At 49.4% G+C, this 21211-nt stretch overlaps 1 protein-coding gene across 1 annotated transcript; it reads right to left on the bottom strand.

Moving 5' to 3' along the window:
* Positions 1–13093: 13093 nt before the first annotated feature.
* LOC126525793 (uncharacterized) lies at positions 13094–16651 on the bottom strand. Its single transcript, XM_055067825.1, has 3 exons — positions 16543–16651; positions 15114–15601; positions 13094–13441 (listed from the first exon to the last, which is right to left on the bottom strand). Coding segments are annotated over exons 1-3 (501 nt in total). The 5' UTR covers positions 16555–16651; the 3' UTR covers positions 13094–13440.
* Positions 16652–21211: the final 4560 nt, after the last annotated feature.

The following is a 21211-nucleotide window of genomic DNA, read 5'->3' as shown; positions in this document are numbered from 1 at the left end:
ACCTCTGCCTTTTTCACAAGATTTACCACAACCCGGTATTAAAAGAGAAACTTTTAACACCTCCTTCTTACTTTTCATCCCGCAGCGATCACCTTCATAAAGTTTCCGTGCCATCTTGTCGTACGAACGCGTACTGTTACTCGTTTTTTCCTCGCACGTGCAATGACTGGGACCACCTTCCCGCATCGGTCGCGACTGTTACGGACGCATCGAGGTTCAAGACTGTGGCTCTCATTACCATCTAACAATTCCTTTATTTTTTTGTTCTGCATTCCTTTGATGTGTATGTACCACTCCTTTCTGTAGCGCCTATACGGGCCTTGAAAGTATGTAAAATAAATAAATAAATCATAGGTACAAGCCATTTGATTTTCCGGGTGCGGAACAAATGCGAATGCTCGCGGAACTGTGGCACGACGGAATTGGGCTATCAGAGCGTGCGAAACCGAAACTGGCGAGGGGGGGGGGGGGGCGTCCGCGTGCGCATAGCCGCGGTTCTCGAGGCGTCGTTCCGGTGACGTCAACCAGCGGCAGGCAGCCAGCGGGTTGCGTATCCTTGCTCCTCACGCCATTTCCTTTTATATGAAATGGACCAGCCGTTGAGTGACTTTTCAAATGATGTCTATAAACTACGTTGGGTAAGAATCCAAGGATATTGAAGTGCTCAAAATGACTAGTGATCACTAGCTACTCGGCGTTGTTAGCAGTATTTTTCAGCTACTCGTTCGTTCATTGTCGCTTCAATATCTTCCGCTGGCGATGCGGACCAATAACGGCTATAGGCGCCACAGTAGAAATGTGACTTTCCCTGCCAATAACTCTTCCATTGATACTCTTATAGTTACGGGTTGTATGTACCCGACTGCACCAACCTTGAAAGATCACCATCACTAGTCATTCTAGGTATTTTTCATATTGATCACCTAACTGTTTGTTTATTGACACTTTAATCCTACCCAATGACTACGCGGAAAATAAACGCAATCATAGTAAAAAGAGATTTGTAATCACTGGTGGCTCAGACTTCTCTATTCTTAATTATCACAGTTGAACCACACTTTAAAAAACTTTTTATGTTATATCTATAAATTTAAGGTTTCTAAATAGTTAAGAACACTGAATTAATAAGTAGTTATCAGCAGTATTTCGGCCATGTCAGAAAATCAAAGTTTAATGAAACTTATTCATAGAAGTAACAATGGATTAATGAAGACTAACACTGTCACGCAAAGCAAAGTGATTAGTGATCAATAGTGACTCACGCCTATCATCTCCTAGTTATATTGTTTGAATTACCATTTTTATAACTTTTCGTATGATATCCATAACGAGTACATCAAACGAAACGTGTTACGAGTGATCACTAATGAATAAAAGGAAAAGCAGACACCCACCCGTATGTGGCAATTGCTACAAAGGAAACCATACGGATTCCTAGAAAGAAAAGCCTCACAGTTGAAGAAAAATTCGTCCTTGTCCGGGACTCGAACCCGGGACCACCGCCTTTCCGTGGCAGCCGCTTTACCATCTGAGCTAACCAGGCGGCTAGCAGATGGCAGGGCAAAGTCGAATTTGGCGAGAACACGAAGCAAAGGCAAGTGTTTGCCGTAGTAGTTCTGCGGAAATCCGCAAGGTGGAGAGAAGTAATGAATAAAGGGAAAATCAGACATCCACCCGTTTGTGGCAATTGCTACAAAGGAAACCATACGGATTCCTAGAAAGAAAAGCCTCACAGTTGAAGAAAAATTCGTCCTTGTCCGGGACTCGAACCCGGGACCACCGCCTTTCCGTGGCAGCCGCTTTACCATCTGAGCTAACCAGGCGGCTAGCAGATGGCAGGGCAAAGTCGAATTTGGCGAGAACACGAAGCAAAGGCAAGTGTTTGCCGTAGTACTGCGGGAATCCGCAAGGTGGAGAGAAGTAATGAATAAAGGGAAAATCAGACATCCACCCGTTTGTGGCGATCATTGCCACAAACGGGTGGATGTCTGATTTTCCCTTTAGTGATCACTAATGATTCGGCATCAATTAATAGTGGCAGCCAAAAATGCTGGAGTAATCCCTTTTTGATTGATGCCTATGACGACGTGCACAAATCAAGGCTACCACTGTCATAATAAATAAAGTGATTGGTGATTGCCAGTGATTCCGTTCTACCATCTCCTGGTTGTTATAATTGAATCAGTGTTCATATGAATTTTCATTTGATATCCTTTAACCTATACTATCTAAAATACGAGAACATCAAACTCAGCGTATCACTAGTGGTTACTAATTACCGGGCGTAGTCGATCAGCAGCGGCAACCAAAGGAATACTTATTTAACGACTTTCGGACTGATATCAATGACGATGTATATGAACAAAGGCTACCCCTGTCATACTAAAGAAAGTGGTTCGTGATCACTGGTAACTGAGGACTGCCACTCCTAGTTATCATAATTGCGTCACTTTTGTAGTGACTTTTCATTTGATATCCATGACGAAATGCTGTATGAAAGGTAGACTCAGCGTTATCAGTTAGCACTGTTTTTTTTTTAATTAACGTGTCATGACCCAAATGATGAAGTGACGAGTCAAAGCAACCTTTGTACCAGTAGAATAAATGATTCATTATCACTATTGACATCGTCATACCAGTTCCCAGCAGGCCTAATTGTTGAATTAATCGTTTTACGATATTTAATTTGATATCCATGGCATTACAGGTGGGTAAAACTGAGAGAACTTAGCATGTTAATGACTAAGGTACACTAGTGACTATAGCGTTTTTAATTACCTGTATTATGTAATTACTTAATTATATGCGCGTTATTTCAGTGTAGTTACTCATTGGTTTTCATAAGTTAAGCAAGAACGTAATGTTTATCTTTCTAAATACCGAATAACACAGTTTGCCGTGCACCCACATTTGAGAAAGAAATAGCTCGCGTAGCCAGGCTTAATGCTTGGATGTCATTCCATAAAGCCATTCGGCCCACCGCTTGTCGCAGAGTCCGGTAGTGTCATCTTTCCTTGTACATCTGGGTACGAATGCGCGTCAACGCTGCACATTCTAGTTTATGAGTTTTGACATCATCGACGAACGCTTTCCCTCCAATACAACGACGGACGACTATTTTGCCCCTGCAGTGCTGCTTCGCCGAACGGTAGTCATACAAAAGCTCCTCAGGAAAAACATTTGGTCAGCGAAATGAAACAAAACTGGACCTACATATAGAGGAAGACCTAGAGTATGTGTTACTAGAATCTCGCTGCGCTGTAATAAGCATTTAAAAAATCAGCCTATGTATATTCAACGAGTGTACAAAAGTGTCCAAGGAAAGAAATCCAGCCAGTGAAATTCAACTAGACACCCCATATAGCGTGAGACCATTGTCGGGATTAAGCGCCTAAAGTGCAATTTGCGATACATGAGGGATAGCTCAGCAATCGATCTTTAAATAAAAATGCTTCCCATAGAGTTACGCCGACCGCATTGCCCCAGAGTCGGCTTCGCCGCAGTAGTCGATGTCCCGGATTCCTGGACTTGTTTCTGTATGTAAGGACAACGAAGCACTCATCGATTGACGCACCTAAATTCTTTGCCTTCACAGGACCAATTCAACTTCCTCATCGAAACATTGGTTAACATTTAGAGTCCGCTCAAAGACGGCGACAATGATGGACAGCGCGAGCGTTTACGACTAGCGTACGACGTGACGATACCGCAGCGAACCTTCTGCCTTGTGTCTGTATCTAGTGAGAGGCCTTATCATGGTGATGCGATAACTGGGAAGATCACCGTACTATTCCTCGCACAGGGCATTTCGATTGCAAGGGGCTGTTACGTTTCGCCTACAACGCGCGGTAATGCCGGCGCGGATGCAACGGACGCCGGGGCTTTGTTCAAAGCGGCGGACATTTTGGCCCGTTCAACGACGCCGCAACGCCTACCCGCCAAGCGTGTCCAGGCGTGTTTCAGTGCCACGTGTCTTCGTGTGTGCGTGTGTGTGTGTGTGCCCTCGCTTGTCAAAGCGCGGCAGCCGGGGAGCGGAGTTCCCCGAATGAGGGGCCTGGAGGTCTCTCGGCTCAACCGCTCGCGCCGTCGTGGGCCCCTGCTGCGCCGTCCCGTGACCTTCATCCCGTGACCTTCCCTCCTTCCCTTTTGGACCGCGACGCCGGGAGTATAAGAGCAGCTGCCCCCGGACGCCAGAGGAGAGGCTCCGATTTGTACTGTTGAGTTACGTGCTCTCCCGTCTCTCCACTTCGGTCGACCTGACCGGCCGCTCCTTTGCTATGTTAGAATAAACAAGTTGTTTTGTTACCAGTCTTCTCATGCTTTGCCGGGACCTTCGGATGCTTCCAGTGCCCCAGGCCGCCAGGCCAACGCTACCCTTGGGGCTTGCGACCCATTGGCAATAACGGGCGTCAGCACCGAGACCCCAACAACTCGTGCCAGCGGTGCGATTCCAAACATCTGGTTGCCAGCGGTGAGATCGCGACAACGGAGGCCAGCAGCGAAGAGATGCGGTTGACTGTATGCTGAGCAGCACAACGACCATCCGGGAGCAGCGCAACGAGCCCTGTGTGATGACTGGTTGCCTGCAGCGGAACGACTGCGCTGAAGTCTTGGCTGCGAGGTTTGGTGAGTGCGGGACTTTCTTCTTCTGAGTTTTGCCAGGCTTTTGTTAGTGTTAGAAACAGAGCTGGTAATTGTGGTTGTCGTTGCTGCCGGGTTAGTTTGCGGCAAGACAATAGTAGGCAGTAGAGAAAGCAGCATTCAGAGCAGCCATGGATTTGAAGTCGTTGCGCAAACCGAAATTGCTGGAGCTTGCGAGAGAGTTGGGTCTGGATGTCTCAGACAAACTCAGAAAACCAGAACTGCTAAGGGCTATTCTTGAGTTAGAAGCTGAGGATGACGAGCTGTCGGAATGCCTTGAGACCATTGAGGAGAGGGAGACGGCAAAAAGACAGGAGCGCGAACTTAAAGAGCAAAAAGAGAAACAGGAGCGCGAACGAAAAGAGCAGAAAGAAAAAGAAGAGCGCGACCACGCTTTGGAAATGAAGCGTCTCGAGATAGAGATGGAACGCGCTCGTAATGGAAGTCAGGCACACGGTGCAGGAGAACGAGTATTGTTCAAAATGACTGACCTGATGCGGCCGTTTAAGCTTGGAGAGGACATTGGTTTGTTCCTGGTTAACTTTGAGCGAACGTGCGAGAAGCAGGGGTTCTCTCGGGAAACGTGGCCACAGCGCTTGCTCACTTTGCTACCCGGCGAGGCGGCCGACGTAGTCGCTCGCTTGGAGAGAGAGGAGGCAGAGGATTTCGAGAAAGTGAAATCGAGTCTGCTAAAGAAGTACAGGCTGTCAGCGGAGGCGTTCCGTCGGAAGTTTCGGGAAAATGAGAAAGGCAAAAGTGAGTCATATACAGAGTTTGCGTACAGGCTTATGTCAAACATGCAGGAGTGGCTCAAAGAAGAGAAAGCGTTTGGTGACCATGATAAAGTTCTGCAGTGTTTCGGGCTAGAACAGTTTTATAGTCGGTTACCTGAGAACGTGCGGTATTGGGTCTTGGATAGGCCAGACGTTAGTACGGTGGCTAGAGCCGCTGAGTTAGCCGAGGAGTTTGTGACGCGTCGGGCTCGCGGAGCTAAGGACGGTCAAAAGGGTGAATTTGGCTCCAAGTTTGAGAGGCCGAAGTTCACACCCATGAGAGCAAAGGGGGATACACGTAGTGCGGATGCGAGTGAAAGCAGTCCGACCGAACGTAAGGAGACGGCGGCAACCGAAGCCGAACGCAGAAAGCGGTTCGAGACGAGGCAAGCGCGCGTTTGTTATACGTGCCAGAAGCCGGGTCACTTTTCGGCGCAGTGTCCAGAAACAAAAACACAAGTCGTGTTTTTGTCTATATGCAGCACTGACGAGAACATGAAGCTTCTCGAGCCTTACATGCGAGACCTCCTCGTGAACGGGAAAGAGTGCCGAGTGCTTCGCGATTCCGCAGCTACAATGGATGTAGTTCACCCCTCTTACGTAGAACCCGAAATGTTCACGGGCGAGTGCGCATGGATCAAGCAAGCAGTGGAAGCTCATAGCGTGTGTCTGCCGGTAGCAAAAGTGCTTATTGAAGGACCTTTCGGAGCACTTGAGACGGAGGCCGCAGTGTCATCTATGCTGCCCCCCCAGTACCCGTACTTATTTTCGAACAGGTCCGATCACCTCCTGCGCGAGAAGGGGCTTTTGTTTGGTGAGGCTAGCGTTCAGGCCTTAACCAGATCGAAGGTTCGGGAGCTCGCTGCAAAGGCGGTAGTTGCGGGGCCGACGTTGTTGAACGATGAAAAAGGGTCAGAGGCGCAGCAAGCTGGTATTCAGAGCACGCCCGAACGGGATAAAATTGAGCCTGTAGCGTTAAAGGCACCAGATACTGGAGAGGAAATTCCCGATGCGGGAAAGTTAGAAGAGCTTCCGATCGAGCTTCCGGGACTAGGTTCAGTGACAAACAGGAAAGACACCGATCAAGTCATTAGTGACTTAATAAGTAAAGCATCGCTGTCGCCTGAGCAGAAAACCGAACTACACCAGCTCTTACAAGAGTTTCAAGGTCTGTTCTCTGAGAGGCCTGGTAGGACTTCTGTCCTCACTCATGACATAGAACTTACCTCCCCAGAGCCAGTACGATCCAAGGCGTACCGGGTGTCACCCCGCCAGAGCGATATTATGGAGGCTGAGGTAAAGAAAATGCTACAGCTCGGTGTTATTGAAGCAGGTGAGAGTGATTATACTTCCCCTTTGATTTTAGTTGAGGTACCGGGCAAGGAACCTCGTCCTTGCGTCGACTACCGCAGGCTTAATTCCATCACTAAGGATCAAATTTATCCGATCCCTAACATCGAGGAGCGCCTTGAGAGAGTGAGTAGCGCTCAGTTTATTTCCACCCTAGATCTTGTCAGGGGTTATTGGCAGGTTCCACTTACAGAAGAGGCTAGTAGGTATGCGGCGTTCATTTCACCAATGGGGACATTCCGTCCTAAAGTTTTGAGTTTTGGTTTGAAGAACGCGCCATACTGCTTTTCAAGCCTCATGGATAAAGTGTTGCGGGGACAGCAAGAATTCGCTTTACCGTATCTAGACGACGTAGCGATATTCTCCGCATCCTGGCCTGAGCATATGGCGCACTTGCGGGCAGTGCTAACCCGCCTGCGCGATGCGGGCTTGACAGTCAAGGCTCCCAAGTGCCAGTTAGCACAGGCCGAGGTTGTCTACCTCGGACACGTGATTGGTCGGGGTCGACGCCGCCCCTCTGAAATAAAAGTGGCCGCTGTGCGAGACTTCCCGCAACCGCGCACGAAGACCGATATTCGGTCGTTCTTAGGTGTCGCCGGCTACTATCAGAGGTACATCCCCAGGTACTCTGATATCGCGGCTCCCTTGACGGATGCTCTAAGAAAGACAGAGCCGCAAACAGTCGTCTGGGATGAGACAAAGGAAAGAGCTTTTAGCGCCCTAAAGAGCGCCCTAACAAGCCAGCCTGTGCTACGATCGCCCGACTACACAAAAGGGTTCGTTGTTCAGTGTGATGCTAGTGAGCGAGGCATGGGCGTTGTACTGTGCCAACGGGAAAATGGAGAAGTAGAACACCCGGTCCTGTATGCTAGTCGTAAGCTGACCAGTCGTGAGCAGGCGTATAGCGCCACCGAGAAAGAGTGTGCGTGTATCGTGTGGGCCGTTCAGAAATTGTCATGTTACCTAGCTGGCTCGAGGTTTATCATTGAAACGGATCACTGCCCTCTCCAATGGCTGCAGACCATCTCTCCCAAAAATGGCCGCCTCCTGCGCTGGAGCCTCGCTTTGCAACAATATTCCTTTGAGGTGCGTTACAAAAAGGGGAGTCTCAACGGTAACGCCGATGGCTTAAGTCGAAGCCCCTAACGTGGGAATCAGCCTCAAAATTGCTTGTTACTGATGTTTTTCTTCCTGAGGCAGGATTTTTAACCTATTGCTTTTGTGTAGTGTTTCAAAGTGATGATGTGCTTTTTAGTGCAATTTTTCCGATTTGTGGACGCGTTCTGAGTGCTGCTAAACTACTGTAAGGAACTAGGCAGCAGTATAAAAGGGGGAAGAGCCTGGCAGGGCTTAGTGAGGGTTGTGCCGTGCTTGCTGACTGAGCGGTTGACTTTTGGCGTGGTTCTAACGCTTGCCGGAAACGAGAACAAAAATGTCAACTCTCCCGAAGTCACTTTGCAGTGTCCTGTGTGCACCTGAACGTGAGAACGAGGCCTTCTCTGTGCGCTGCGCTCAAGAAACGCCCAAGGACGCCCAACTTCGGTTATGAGCATCAACGAGCGACATCCCTCCGGACAGCGGATGCAGTCCCCTGACCATCGGGATCTCCTTCCCCCGGCGGGGCGGTCTGTTACGTTTCGCCTACAACGCGCGGTAATGCCGGCGCGGATGCAACGGACGCCGGGGCTTTGTTCAAAGCGGCGGACATTTTGGCCCGTTCAACGACGCCGCAACGCCTACCCGCCAAGCGTGTCCAGGCGTGTTTCAGTGCCACGTGTCTTCGTGTGTGCGTGTGTGTGTGTGTGCCCTCGCTTGTCAAAGCGCGGCAGCCGGGGAGCGGAGTTCCCCGAATGAGGGGCCTGGAGGTCTCTCGGCTCAACCGCTCGCGCCGTCGTGGGCCCCTGCTGCGCCGTCCCGTGACCTTCATCCCGTGACCTTCCCTCCTTCCCTTTTGGACCGCGACGCCGGGAGTATAAGAGCAGCTGCCCCCGGACGCCAGAGGAGAGGCTCCGATTTGTACTGTTGAGTTACGTGCTCTCCCGTCTCTCCACTTCGGTCGACCTGACCGGCCGCTCCTTTGCTATGTTAGAATAAACAAGTTGTTTTGTTACCAGTCTTCTCATGCTTTGCCGGGACCTTCGGATGCTTCCAGTGCCCCAGGCCGCCAGGCCAACGCTACCCTTGGGGCTTGCGACCCATTGGCAATAACGGGCGTCAGCACCGAGACCCCAACAACTCGTGCCAGCGGTGCGATTCCAACAGGGCATTCTGCGCACGCGGAAGTGCTCCTTGCGAACTTTAACAATGAACGCCGCCACATAACGGAGGGCACGGCAATTGCGTACTGTTAAATTATAGTGTTTTCCATGCCAAAACCATTTTCTGATTATGAGGCACGCCGTAGTGGAGGGCTCCGGAAATTTCGACCACCTGGGGTTCTTTAACGTGCACCTAAATCTAAGTACACGAGTGTTTTCGCATTTCGCCCCCATCAAAATGCGGCCGCCGTGGCCGGGATTCGATCCCGCGACCTCGTGCTCAGCAGCCTAACACCATTGCCACTGAGCAACCACGGCGGGTATTGCGTACTGTTATCACATAGCAAAAGTAAAGGATCGTTTCGCTGTGCAGCATCACGGTATGAATGAACCGACCCATTCCGGTGCCTGCAACATTGTCCGTCGACCTTATCTCCGCTCGGTCGCCCGCTGAGAGGCAGCACCTACTGGAACTGATACAGCAGCTTGAGTATTGCTTTTCGTCCACTTCCAAGGTCAAGCAAGCTACACTGAACAAATAAGCATCTGATAATTGCGGAAGATGCCACGAGACCAATTTGACAGAACCCCTATACCGTGTGGCCCCCGAAGGAACGCGAAGAAATACAGAAGCCGGTGAAGAAAATGCTCGAGGATGATGTGGTACAGCCGTTGAAGAGTCCTTGGGCGTCGCCTGTGGTATCAGTCAAGAAAAAAAGACGGCAGCTTACGCTCCTATATCGACTCCGGCAAGTTAAACCAGCTAGCAAAGAAAGACGACTACCGCTACCACGCATAGACGATTCTCTAGACCGGTTGCGTCACGGGCGATGATTTTCCTCCATGCACCTACGCAGCGGGTATTGGCAGCCAGGAGTCGATGCGAGGGAGATCGTGAGAAAACCGTCTTCGCAACGCCCGACGGTCTCTGCAAATTTAAGGTGCTCCCTTTCAGTTTGTGTACAGAGCCACCCACTTTCCAGCGTCTTGTGGACGCCGTGCTTTCAGGTCTAAAGTGGCAAACGTGCTTGGTATACCTAGACGACGTGACCGTGTTTTCAGCTACATTTGAAGAGCACCGAAACCGGCTACTAGCTATCCTTCAAGCCATACGCTCGGCTGACCTCATGTTAAAGCCAGAAAAAATCCAATTTTAGGTTAAACGAACTCCAGTTACCAAGCCACGTCGTCAGTAACTAAGGTGTCCGTCCTGACCCGGACAAAACAGACGCTGTCACAAAGTTCCCTGCACCATCTGACAAGAAGGCAGTGAGACACTGTTTGGGCCCGTGCGCTTATAAGCGACGGTTTATTGCGGACTTTTCATGCATTGCCTCACCGTTGATGTGACTAACACGAGAGGATGTTCCCTTTATGTGGGGTGAAGGAGAGCAAATGGCATTTAACGAGTTACGTCAACGCCTGCAAGCACCCCTAATTATCGCACACATTGACCACGACACCACGACACCCCGACAACACTTCATACTGACGCGAGCAATGTAGATCTGGGCGCCATGCTGGTGCAGTGGCAAGACGGTTCCGAAAAAGTGATAGCCTACGCCACCAGAACTCTCTGGCGTAGTGAGGAAAACTACTCCACTACTGACGGGACAACCTCGAACTCCATATCTGACAGGGGAACCCCGTTCACGGCCGAACTTTTCGACGCAGCACTCAAACTCGGCGGCACAGCACACCGGAAAACGGCAGCCTCTCACCCTCCGACGAATAGACTAACGAATCACTCGAACAGGCATGTACGCCGACGCGGAACACAAGAACTGGGACGAGATTTTGTCTTATGTAACCTTCGCATACAACACCACTCGGCGGGAAACGACTCGCATGACACCGTTCAGCTTTGTACACGGTCTCGAAGCCACGACAAAGTTGGACGCAATGCTGCCTCACAAGTGTGACGACATCCATGCAGATGCTGAGGAATTTGCTCAACGTGTCCAAGAAGTCGGGCAGCTTGCACGTATACGCATCCGCCCCCAGCAAGCCCAGGATGCAACGCGGTCAGCACTCGCCTCCACACCAGGCGAGAGGTTGTGAGTTTGCGTACCCATACGGTTTCGAGCACTTTATGGGGAAAAAAAATGCTAAGGCGATATTTTGGGCCATACATGGTGATCCGACGCCTGAGCAACGTGAACTACAAGGTCGTGCCAGATGGTGAAACATGATCGCGGCGCCGCAAGCACCTACCCGGAGTGCTGAATGAGGTGCGCGTTTAGGCCGTGCTTGTCCACACGACTCACGTTATAATGTTCCGCGCATGCGCACGCTTAAGTTTCACATCGGGACGATGTTTCCCTAGAAAGGGAGGCAAATGCCGCGTCTGTTGTGTGGCAAGGACGATGACGACAAGAAGGTTTATCGGCATTTGAAGGAAGCTAAGCGAAGAAGCAAAAGAAGAAGTGACTAGCACGCGATATTGAAGAGTCGGCTCTTGTTGAAGTTCCTACTTTGGCCTATCCCCCTTAGTGGGGGAGAGCCATGACAGAAGTTCATCATCATTACTGTTTCTACTGACTAGTGGCGCTTGTCCCTCGAGTTTCCGGCGCCGCGACAATATCGAGGCAGGCGTTTCTGATGACATTGTATGCGCGTCGCAAATATTGTTGCGTATTTTTCGAATCTACGCGTAGCGGTCAGTCTGGAATGTACAGTAGGACGCGTGTAAATACCAGACGGAAATAATTTAAATTTGGCGGCTTTACGTGTCAAAGTCGCGAAATAATTACGAGGCACGCCGTAGTGGGGAACTCCGTATAAATGTTTTGACCACCTGGGGTTATTTAACGGGCCCCCGATGCACGATACAAGAACGTCATTGCATTTCGCCCACGTCGAAGTGCGACTGGCGCTGTCGGGAATCGAACCCGGGACCTCTTGCGTAGCAGCAAAACGCCATAGCCGTTAAGCCATCCCGAAGGGCAGCGGTCGCACTTGAACGGCGCGATTAAATTTGACTACCGATGACTGCGCTTGTCTCTACGGTCACGATTCGAGTGTTGCTTGCCCTTCCCGGCTCAAGATCGCCTAAATAATATATTCTAAAGTCACATATTTCCCACTGTTTGTTCTTCACTGTCGGTATACAAAGAGACAATGTAAAGCTATCTTCAACTTCCCGATCTAGCCTCTTAGCTATATACATATTCCGCAGCATTTAAGCTTCACAATCAATGCAGCTTTTGCTTTATTACGTTGAGAGGCTTGACCTAGCGGTATGTTGAAGTACAGTCGATCATTAAAGATTTCGAGGTACGAACGTTGAGGAAAAGCTACTCTTTCTTCCCGACTTCATGATTGAGCCTCGAATCGAGTTAAGCATCGTGATAGACCCGTAATTATCACAATGGGTTTCACAACTTGAGGGAAAATGGACTGGCTGCAACAGCATTTCCTTCCTTTTTTTTCATTTAGGGTACCCTGCTTCGAAAAAGATGTGCGGTTGGAAATGTTTACCTCAAGTATGGGGGAAATGGGCAATGGCAGCAGGGAGTGGATCCATCGAGAATGCAATGCCGTGGATGTTTGTTGATGCTTGTGCCAGCCTCAGTCGAGCTGGACTTAAGGCGAGATAGTGTGCTTTTCGCTGGGGTGACCCTGTGTCTGCAGACATTCTATTGCTGTGCGGCATGTCGTGAGTTCGATTCGTAACCTCTCTGCTCGTACTCCCTTGGGAGATGGACGTAAAAACTCTCGTGCGTTGGGCTTTTGGTACACAGTGAAGAAACCCAGGCGATCGAAACCAGTTGTGTGCCCCACCCCTGCGATATGCTTCACAGCTTCCGCGTTGCGTTCAGACGTTAGGCCCCACGATTCATTTTTTGTAGGTGCTTAGTGCTTGCGTCACAAGTACTTAGGAGCAGGCGTGCGTTGAGTATTGTTAGCGGGATATGTACTTTACTGCACTAATCTTTCGCACAAAGCGAATTGAAAGCGATCCTCTTGGCATAGAGTTTTCCTTGTACTGGGAATCTTGTACTCTGTTTGTAGTGTGCGCTGTGTGATAGGCTTTGTATGTTAATTTATTCAAGAGTCCAGAGGCACTCGTATGGCACTTCATGATGCACTTTTTTATTGAACAGACCCTTCAAGCAGCCTTGCCCACGAAGCAAGAAAAAAAAACAATTCTTTTGGCAATATATTGTACAGATTTAGCTGCCCCGGAGTGTAATATGAAACCAGATCAACACTTATTTCCCAAGGCATCCCGCATGCTACGTATATGCGTTCTCTTTTTTTTTCATTTGGCGTCGAATGACAAGAGCTTGACGTAGTCCTCCTAAGTGTATACAGGTATAATTTAAAAATTTTCTATGGCCGAGTCAACTAGCGTAAGTCCAGCGCGTTGACGTGCCGATGAGGTGAGGGCATCCAGCGAACTCTCCTGTCCGTGCTCTGGATTGAGAGAAAAACAAGAATGTTACCATCGTTACAAAAGTAATCGCGCTTCAGTTCAATCCGATTCAATTTTTCTACCTATTTCCACATCAAAAAATGGAGGAGGCCCGAACAAAAAGTGAATCATTGTTCCCTTCACGTGGATTCGGGTACCTCTTAATAGGCAGAAAGCATGACATTACACGCTGTTGTTGACATAAATAAACACAATCATTATGCGCAATTACAATTCATAGAAAAAAAAAAAACGCTAGGAAAGCCCATCAAAGCAAAAACGAGACAACTATATTTGTTCACACATATACAGTACTGAGGTACCACGCAGAGAATTTAGTACTAAAATATAACCTGAAGAAACCCTATCAGTTATGTTGTTGCACTTCAAAACTTTTACTCAGTAGATAACGTTTGTGGTTTGCTGTTTATGACAGAGCATAAGCGAATGATTTTCAAGAAGCTCCTGCTTTATTTTGTCATTTAGGCTTCAGAATTTCGACATAATTACGAGACCCGGCCCCTCTATTGTAGAATTTAGATAATACGACAATTTACCATATTAAAAAACATTACATTGTTCGCTGTTAGCAACGTACACCTCGCTCGCCTGCATCATCAGGCGTTTAGTTGGTTCTCCCAACACCAACCACCCTGATGTCGACTTTGAATGAATAGAAATGAATAAGATCGTGCGCTTCGGCACTGATTCCTAATCCTCATAGCCCGGGAACTGCGAAGCCTGATTTGCAGATTTCCTATCACAAAATGTTGTGGCCTGTCGTCAGATTCAGTGCCCCCGTGCACACGACACACAATGTTGCGAAAACGATTTTCATTTGTATCACCCTTAAGGCCTTCGGGTCTTCTGCTCTACAGTATGAAATCTAACAGCACAAAAAAACCTGGAGGCCGTAAAGGCGACAGGCACAGCGTCACGCCACGTCTTCACTACATACCAACCTTTACGCTTTCCGACTTCTTTCTAAACATGCACCAACCAGCCAAGTTCAGCCCACTGTACCGCGGTCTCTGCTCTGGTCTTGTGCAAACCCAAACCCACCTTCGTGGAGCGAGAGATAAGCCGAGTGCTAAGGAGCCCAGAAATCGATGCCTGGTAGTTGACAGATTCTCGTTAAACTAATGATGCCCAGATGCGAATACATTCACGTGCATGTATTCCTTTCCCCGATGGAGCATGCACTTTTATTGGAATCCATTATCTACAGCCAGATTACTGTTTGTTCCATGCGCTAGAAGCCGTCCGCGCGTTCCATAGTTAAGTGTGCCGAGGGCTGCGAATGCGTACACAAATCTATATCAAGAGTCTCAACTTCATGCGAAGAATCACGCCGCATGCATTTGGTAGACAGTGCCACGTGTTCTGCACCTCGATATTCAGGGGAATTAGGCAAGTGGCTCTAAGTTCCGCACGTCCGGTGTGGCTAAGGTTCAGCTTCGTCTACAGTCTGGTGATATCAATTTTCCTTTGCACGGTTAATGTTTGAGGAACCTAGGTATGACGACGGGACTAAATGCCCAAGATGGCCCTGCGGCGTCCCTCGCCAGAGCTCGGCAGAACAAACAATTGAAATCCGACATCTAAAACGAAAGCATGACGGAAATGAACGCCTGGCTGTTGCTTCTTTTTCTCGCCGCTGTCGCACCAACTTACCAGCCCTTGTGTCCGTAGCCGTAGCCGCCGAAGCCGTATCCGCCGTAGCCGAGTCCGCCGTAGCCGAGTCCGTGGCCAAGACCGTATCCACCGACGGCGACGGCCACTGGGGCAGCGACGGCCACTGGAGCAGCAACGGCCACGGGACGGGCGACAACCACTGGACGGGCGACCGCTACGGGGCGGGCGACAACCACGGGGCGGGCGACGGCAACTGGAGCAGCGACGGCGACTCCGTAGCCTCCGTAGCCTCCGTAGCCTCCGTAGCCGCCGTAGCCTCCGTAGCCACCGTGACCATGTCCGCCGACGAGGATGGCAGCTCCACCAGCGCTGTGGCCGTAGGAGAAGGAGGCTCCCTTGGTGACGGCCGGAGCGGCAACGGCCACGCCGTGGCCGTAGCCGTGGCCGTAGCCGAGGCCAGCACCGTAGCCGCCGTAGCCGCCGACGAAACCGGCCGAGGCGACGGAGACGAGTCCGAGAACTGCGAGCTGTGGGAAGAGAATGCGGGGATTAGCGCGAACGGGGGTATTATAATGAGCGTACGCCAGCCTACGCTTTTACAGGATCGGTCAAAAGCAAGTGTGTGTGTGTCTAGCTGCCGGTGCGAACAAATCTCCATAGTTAAGGTTGCTGTGACACAACCCGAGTGACACTGGTAGAACAGACGTTATAAAGCCTGAGGAAGCCTGAGGATGAGCTCTTGCTTGGGGGAGTGTAGAGAGTGCGGGTGGGGAGGGTATGCCATAAGGTGGTATATATTTATAGCTGCTCGCTGTCAGTCAGAGGTGATGGCACCACGATATGCTCTTTTACGTTTTCAGCAAAGGATACGCGTATTAGAAAAATATGAAGTCAAAGTTCTTTAGCCATACTGCGCTGTAAGAGAACGGACATACGCCGTCTATTTCTGAACATTTCGAGACTGCCCATCAAACGAAGGTCTAGTTAAGTTTGTAATATTAGAAATTTAATTAGGTACCATTCGTACACAATTTCATGCCATTTAAGCACGAGTGTTGTTGCTCAAAGCCATTATGTGGGATACAAAATATTGCCCAAACCATGCCGGTATAGACACTTATAAAGGGCTACACTATAGCTGTCAATGTGGAGGCAAGTACAACTGACATGGCTCAAAAGTCGTGAAGATTTGTGCCTTTTTGTACTTTTCTTTTTCGATTGACTAGAAACCTCACACCCAAGTGCTCTCTAGCACGTTTCTGATGCCTTCAAGGAGACAAATTTTGCACTGGACTGTTACTGTTGAAGCACACTGACATCACCTCAACCAGAAGGCGTAATTCTGTATGGGAGCTGAAAACCTTTCTGTCATCAAAAGCAACGCAACGTAACTAAAGGGTCAGTAGCGAGCTTCACGCCGTGCTACGGGAGATGCCGCGTACACCCTCAAGGCTACACCAATACTCACAAGGGCGTTCATGGTGATGGAGCTGTTAGTTCCTGCTAAGAGCGCTGAACAGAGAAAACAAGGTGTGTGGAACCCTTCTAACGGTTCGTCGCGTTTTTATACTGGAAACTGCGGCCCGCTCTCGTGCGAAGGCGACCGACAGCTCGGCGAGTGGCTATCGAACGAAAAAAGAAAACAAAAGCGACAGAAAACTGGACGGTGTAGTGGCCAATGGTCGCCGCGGGCTCCTTTCTCGCAGGAAGCACAGATACGGGCAAGAACCCGAGGGAAAGGGTGCAGCGGGCGAGCGCCGGGGTGAAGTGGGAGCGGGCGCCGTGATGGCAAGATGTGATCCCGCGCCACCAAGAGAGGCGAAAAAGCTCGGCAGTATAAAACGTCTCGAGCTCCCCCCCCCACAGCCTGGCATCCGCACAAAAGCACCTGTCGCGAACTCCCTCTCTCACGAAAGTGCGCACCCGAAACGTCTCGCCCCCTCCCCCCTCCTCTCCCTTCCATTCCCTCGGTCAGTCGGCAGCAGCGGAAAGCACAAACGACAGAAACAAACAGGTGGAGGTTGCAACGAAGCCGCACGCACGGTTATTCTCACCCTCTCCTCATCGGCGCGCACTTGCAGGGTACGTTGCAACTACCGGCACCGCCCGCCCGCGCTGTAGCGCACTTTCCCGTCGCACGAGACTACGACGGGACCGTCCCAGGGTGACGGGGGGAGACCGTCCTGAATCTCTCCGGCATCAGCCAAGCCTGCCCGCAATGGCAAACCCGCGACACGAAAACGGGAACACGGGGTCCCCGTAACGCCGGCGAGCCGGCTCGAGCATGTCGTTGATGAGCGACTAATGCAAGGCTCCAGCATCCGGGGGTTATCTATGGCGCCCGGGGGGCTCGGGAAATGGTTGCGCTGAGAGTCGGTCAGAGGCAGCGCATAGCATATCGACAGCGCCCGTCGAATTCCAGTCGGTGAATAACCAGTTAAAACGTTATACTGCGCGGCGTTTCGCAATCGCAGAGCAGAGGCTTTACCTCGCTGCTGTGAAGTAATCGTAGGTCGGCACCGCAAAGCAGCAGAGGCAAAAAAGGAAATAAAAAAGCAAACAAACGTGAGGCCTGTTTTCAACAAATAAGTTCATTGGAAACAGGTCAGGACGATGCCCAAACCGAGGCTCCTATGAGCAAGCTAGACAACATTCATGAACGACAGTGCGTTTAGCGACAGAAATAGGCACGGTCTTTGACACCCTCCATCGCGATTAGAAAATTGCATGCTTTTTATTTTGCTGTTGTAATAAACACCGATTTGAAAAAAAAATTTATCTAACACATTTGGTCTGTTTGTCTAATTCTATTTGTCTTACACGTCTAACAATTCATAGCCAGCCACTAATTGACACCCATTTCCAACCAACAAATGCGTTTTATTGCCTTTTCGCCAGCAGCGGTAGAACGAAGCGTACGCTTTCGGTTTGGGCCATCCAAATAAAGAATCTATCTGTCTATCTATCTATCTATCTCTCTCGCTGTCTATCTGTCTATCAATCGGTATATCAGCTATCGCCCGACCTATCCGTATATATATATATATATATATATATATATATATATATATATATCCATCTGTCTGTCTGTCTGGCTGGCTGGCTGGCTGGCTTTCAAAAAAATTAAGCTCGAATAATTCACAATAAAACCTTCCTGTTTCAGCAACACCTTATTGGAGACATGCCGCGCTTTTGGTTGACTCTCTGAACCAGCAGCCATGTGCGTGTGTGTGCGTGTTTGTGTGCGTGCGTGCGTGTGTGTGTGTGTGTGTGTGTGTGTGTCACCGATCCATGCAGTGGATAGAAAAGACCACGTGTCAAAGGTTGTGCCCCTATCTTTCGGCTATACTGATTAGACTGGATGATTCGCGTTTTTGAAGATTTTTCTACTGCTGTGAGAAGGTTCGCGCAACGCTCTATGACTGGTAAACAATGTTTGCCCCTCAATGTTTTTTTTACAGCGTTTATCTATCCGCTACTGAAAAGGACTTCATACGCTCGACAAGCTGCGCTTCGCACGTGGGATTTGAGGGCAACAGTTAGTTTCCATACTTTCTAGGTCGTTTCAGCGATTCATTGTGTTATAGTCGGTATTGCGCTTACACATTCCCATTTCCATACGTGACGCAGTTACCGACAGGGGACATGAAGCCATCGCGCAATCGTAAGAGATATTTCCAACGATTAAGAAACATCACTACTTTGCAAGCCTGTCTAACGGTGAACGCGAGTTAAAACGTTATATCCGCATCAGCCCTGCGAGTTCTTCGGAAACAGCGTTGTGCAGTTGTGGGCCGGTCAATTTGCAGCGGTCATTTCGAGTTTTTCCTTTCTTTCCTGCTAACTTGAGCAGTCCGCAGACTGAGTCATCATTCCGTTACGACAACGCTAAGCGGACAACGTTGTCCTCTTGCTTTTTTAACGGCAGCGAGCATTATCGAAATACCCGAGCGCTGTTACGCTTTCGTGCGAACCGTTTCATCACTATGTCGTGCGTCGTTGCAGTTGCAAACTGCTGCACGCTGGACCGCAAGCGCAAGCAGTGACAGCGCGCCGTTAAGTCGAGTGGCTGGCCTGGCACTACGCCTAAGGTAGTCCCTGCAAGGAAGCGGAAGCTGCCCTGTTCTCTTTTCGTTGATCTATGTTGCAGCGCGAGCGCGTCACCAGTGGATAGACCTGTGTGTGGTGCCGCGCATTTCTGCAGCCAAAACTTACTGAGACAATTCGAATGCGTTGTGGCAGCGCGCAACGTTCGTTCAGCTCGGAATGGCCCTGAACATGTACTGCCACGGGAAGTGGTGACCCCTCATTAACCATCTTGTCTTTCCTTATACCTCCGTTTCGATAGCCTGTCAACTGCAGCCTGTGTAACTTATTCTGTCTCCTTAAGCCGCCCACAGGACAGGTTTGGTCTTGCTTTCAATCTAGATATGGCGCACAGCCATTAAGGAGGATTTGCAAAGAATCGGAGCTCCTCAAGTCGTTCCTAGAAAAAAAAAGGCAAAAATATTTGGCTCAAGACAGCGGTAAGCCGAAATATCATAATTTAATATAATTTAGCGAAGAAATCGCCTTGAATCGGGAATTCATCAATGGCGGAACGCACATTTCTATCACAGCGTCCAAGAGAGAAAGTTCACAAAGGTTCATATAAAAGTCAGTGTTATTAAGATGAATCAATTACTCCTAAGTATATCTCTATAAAGACAAGAAACTACAGCAAAACAGCAAGAAAAGATTTATTCTCTCAGCGTTAGGTCATCTCTGTGAAAATAAAATCAAAGGATTCCAGCGCAATCTCGCTGTGCTATAGGTATACCGACCGTGATTCTTAATACCCAATGGTTCTTAGTGAAAAAGAAATCTCGTTCTTTATTGATAAAATGGGAATTATAGTCGTGCCTCTTTTATCACTCCTGCGTTTAGTCCTCTTTCTGCGAAACCTAGGTAATTCATAACTTCGTGCTTCGGTTTCATTCGTATGCTGTCATCCTGGATAATTCGTCTTTTTTTATGTATTGATCTATTTTCATGCTCTATAGTATTTCCTGATCTGCAACTTGTTTGCTGTATTCCTGCAATTCTTTCCGTGTAACTTTCATCGAAGGGTCCCGGTGCAGTGACATAACTACGGAACCCTCATCTGTATACGACGTGTCCCACGTAACTTGAGCCAAACAAAAAAATTGGCATACGCCACGTAGCTGGACAGAACCAAGGCGATATTGTTAGCAGTCGATTTCAGATACTCGTATTACATTTAGCATTCCGCCTAAGTACATAATTAGCCTTAATTAACCAACTTCTCAAATATTAGTAATACATTGAAGGCATCGATGATAAAATTGTTGCGCAACATGAAAAACTCCCGATACAGGTTTCTGTTGCTCGATACGTGCTACATAAGAGTGTTTTTCGGAGCTTGAAAAAAGCCCTCAGAATGCACGCAAAAGTGCCTCGAGCGGCCATTCACTCGGCAATTTTTCATCTATTCGCGGGCTTCTCCCGAGCTTCCGTTTAAGATAGCAGCTCTAGACGCCCGTTCCTGCGCTGAGCGTCGGCGTTGTCCCTCTACGTAACCGAGCGAACGAGCACAGCGAAGGATGAAAGAGCGAACGCGGAACGCAGCGGCGCATGAAAGACGGCGATAGCGAAAAGAGCGCGAGGAGGAAAGCGGAGGAGGAAGTGACAGTGAAAACACGAGGCGGAGAACGGCGGAGGAGAGAGTGGTGAAAGGAGGAGGAAGGCGGTGTGCCGCACGAGACTACGAGATGGCGCCGTAGTAGCGTGCGCCGAAGATTGCGCCGTTGACGTCATTACTAAAGCGTGAGGCGAGTACTTGTGGAGTGCGTCCACCGATACCATTATACGGAAACAAAGCGCTGCCGTGTGCGTCGGACCCGCATGGTATGCGCTTCTTCGCATGAGAATGCGCATTCTGATGCGCATTTTAATTCGCATTCTGATGCGCATTAATGCGCACCGCGCGAGACGCGCGTTTCCGTGTTGACGCTTACTTTCTGAACAATGAGCGACACAATCGATGTAATTCAATACACCTGAAGAGCAACGCTCAAATTTCGCATTAGGGAGCATCGTAATCGTCAGGGAAATTTTCCCTCATGTGAAGCTCTTCC

The sequence above is a fragment of the Dermacentor andersoni genome, chromosome 8, assembly GCF_023375885.2.
Source record: "Dermacentor andersoni chromosome 8, qqDerAnde1_hic_scaffold, whole genome shotgun sequence".
In the NCBI taxonomy this organism is placed as follows: domain Eukaryota; kingdom Metazoa; phylum Arthropoda; class Arachnida; order Ixodida; family Ixodidae; genus Dermacentor; species Dermacentor andersoni.
This window is presented reverse-complemented; position numbering and strand designations above follow the sequence as displayed.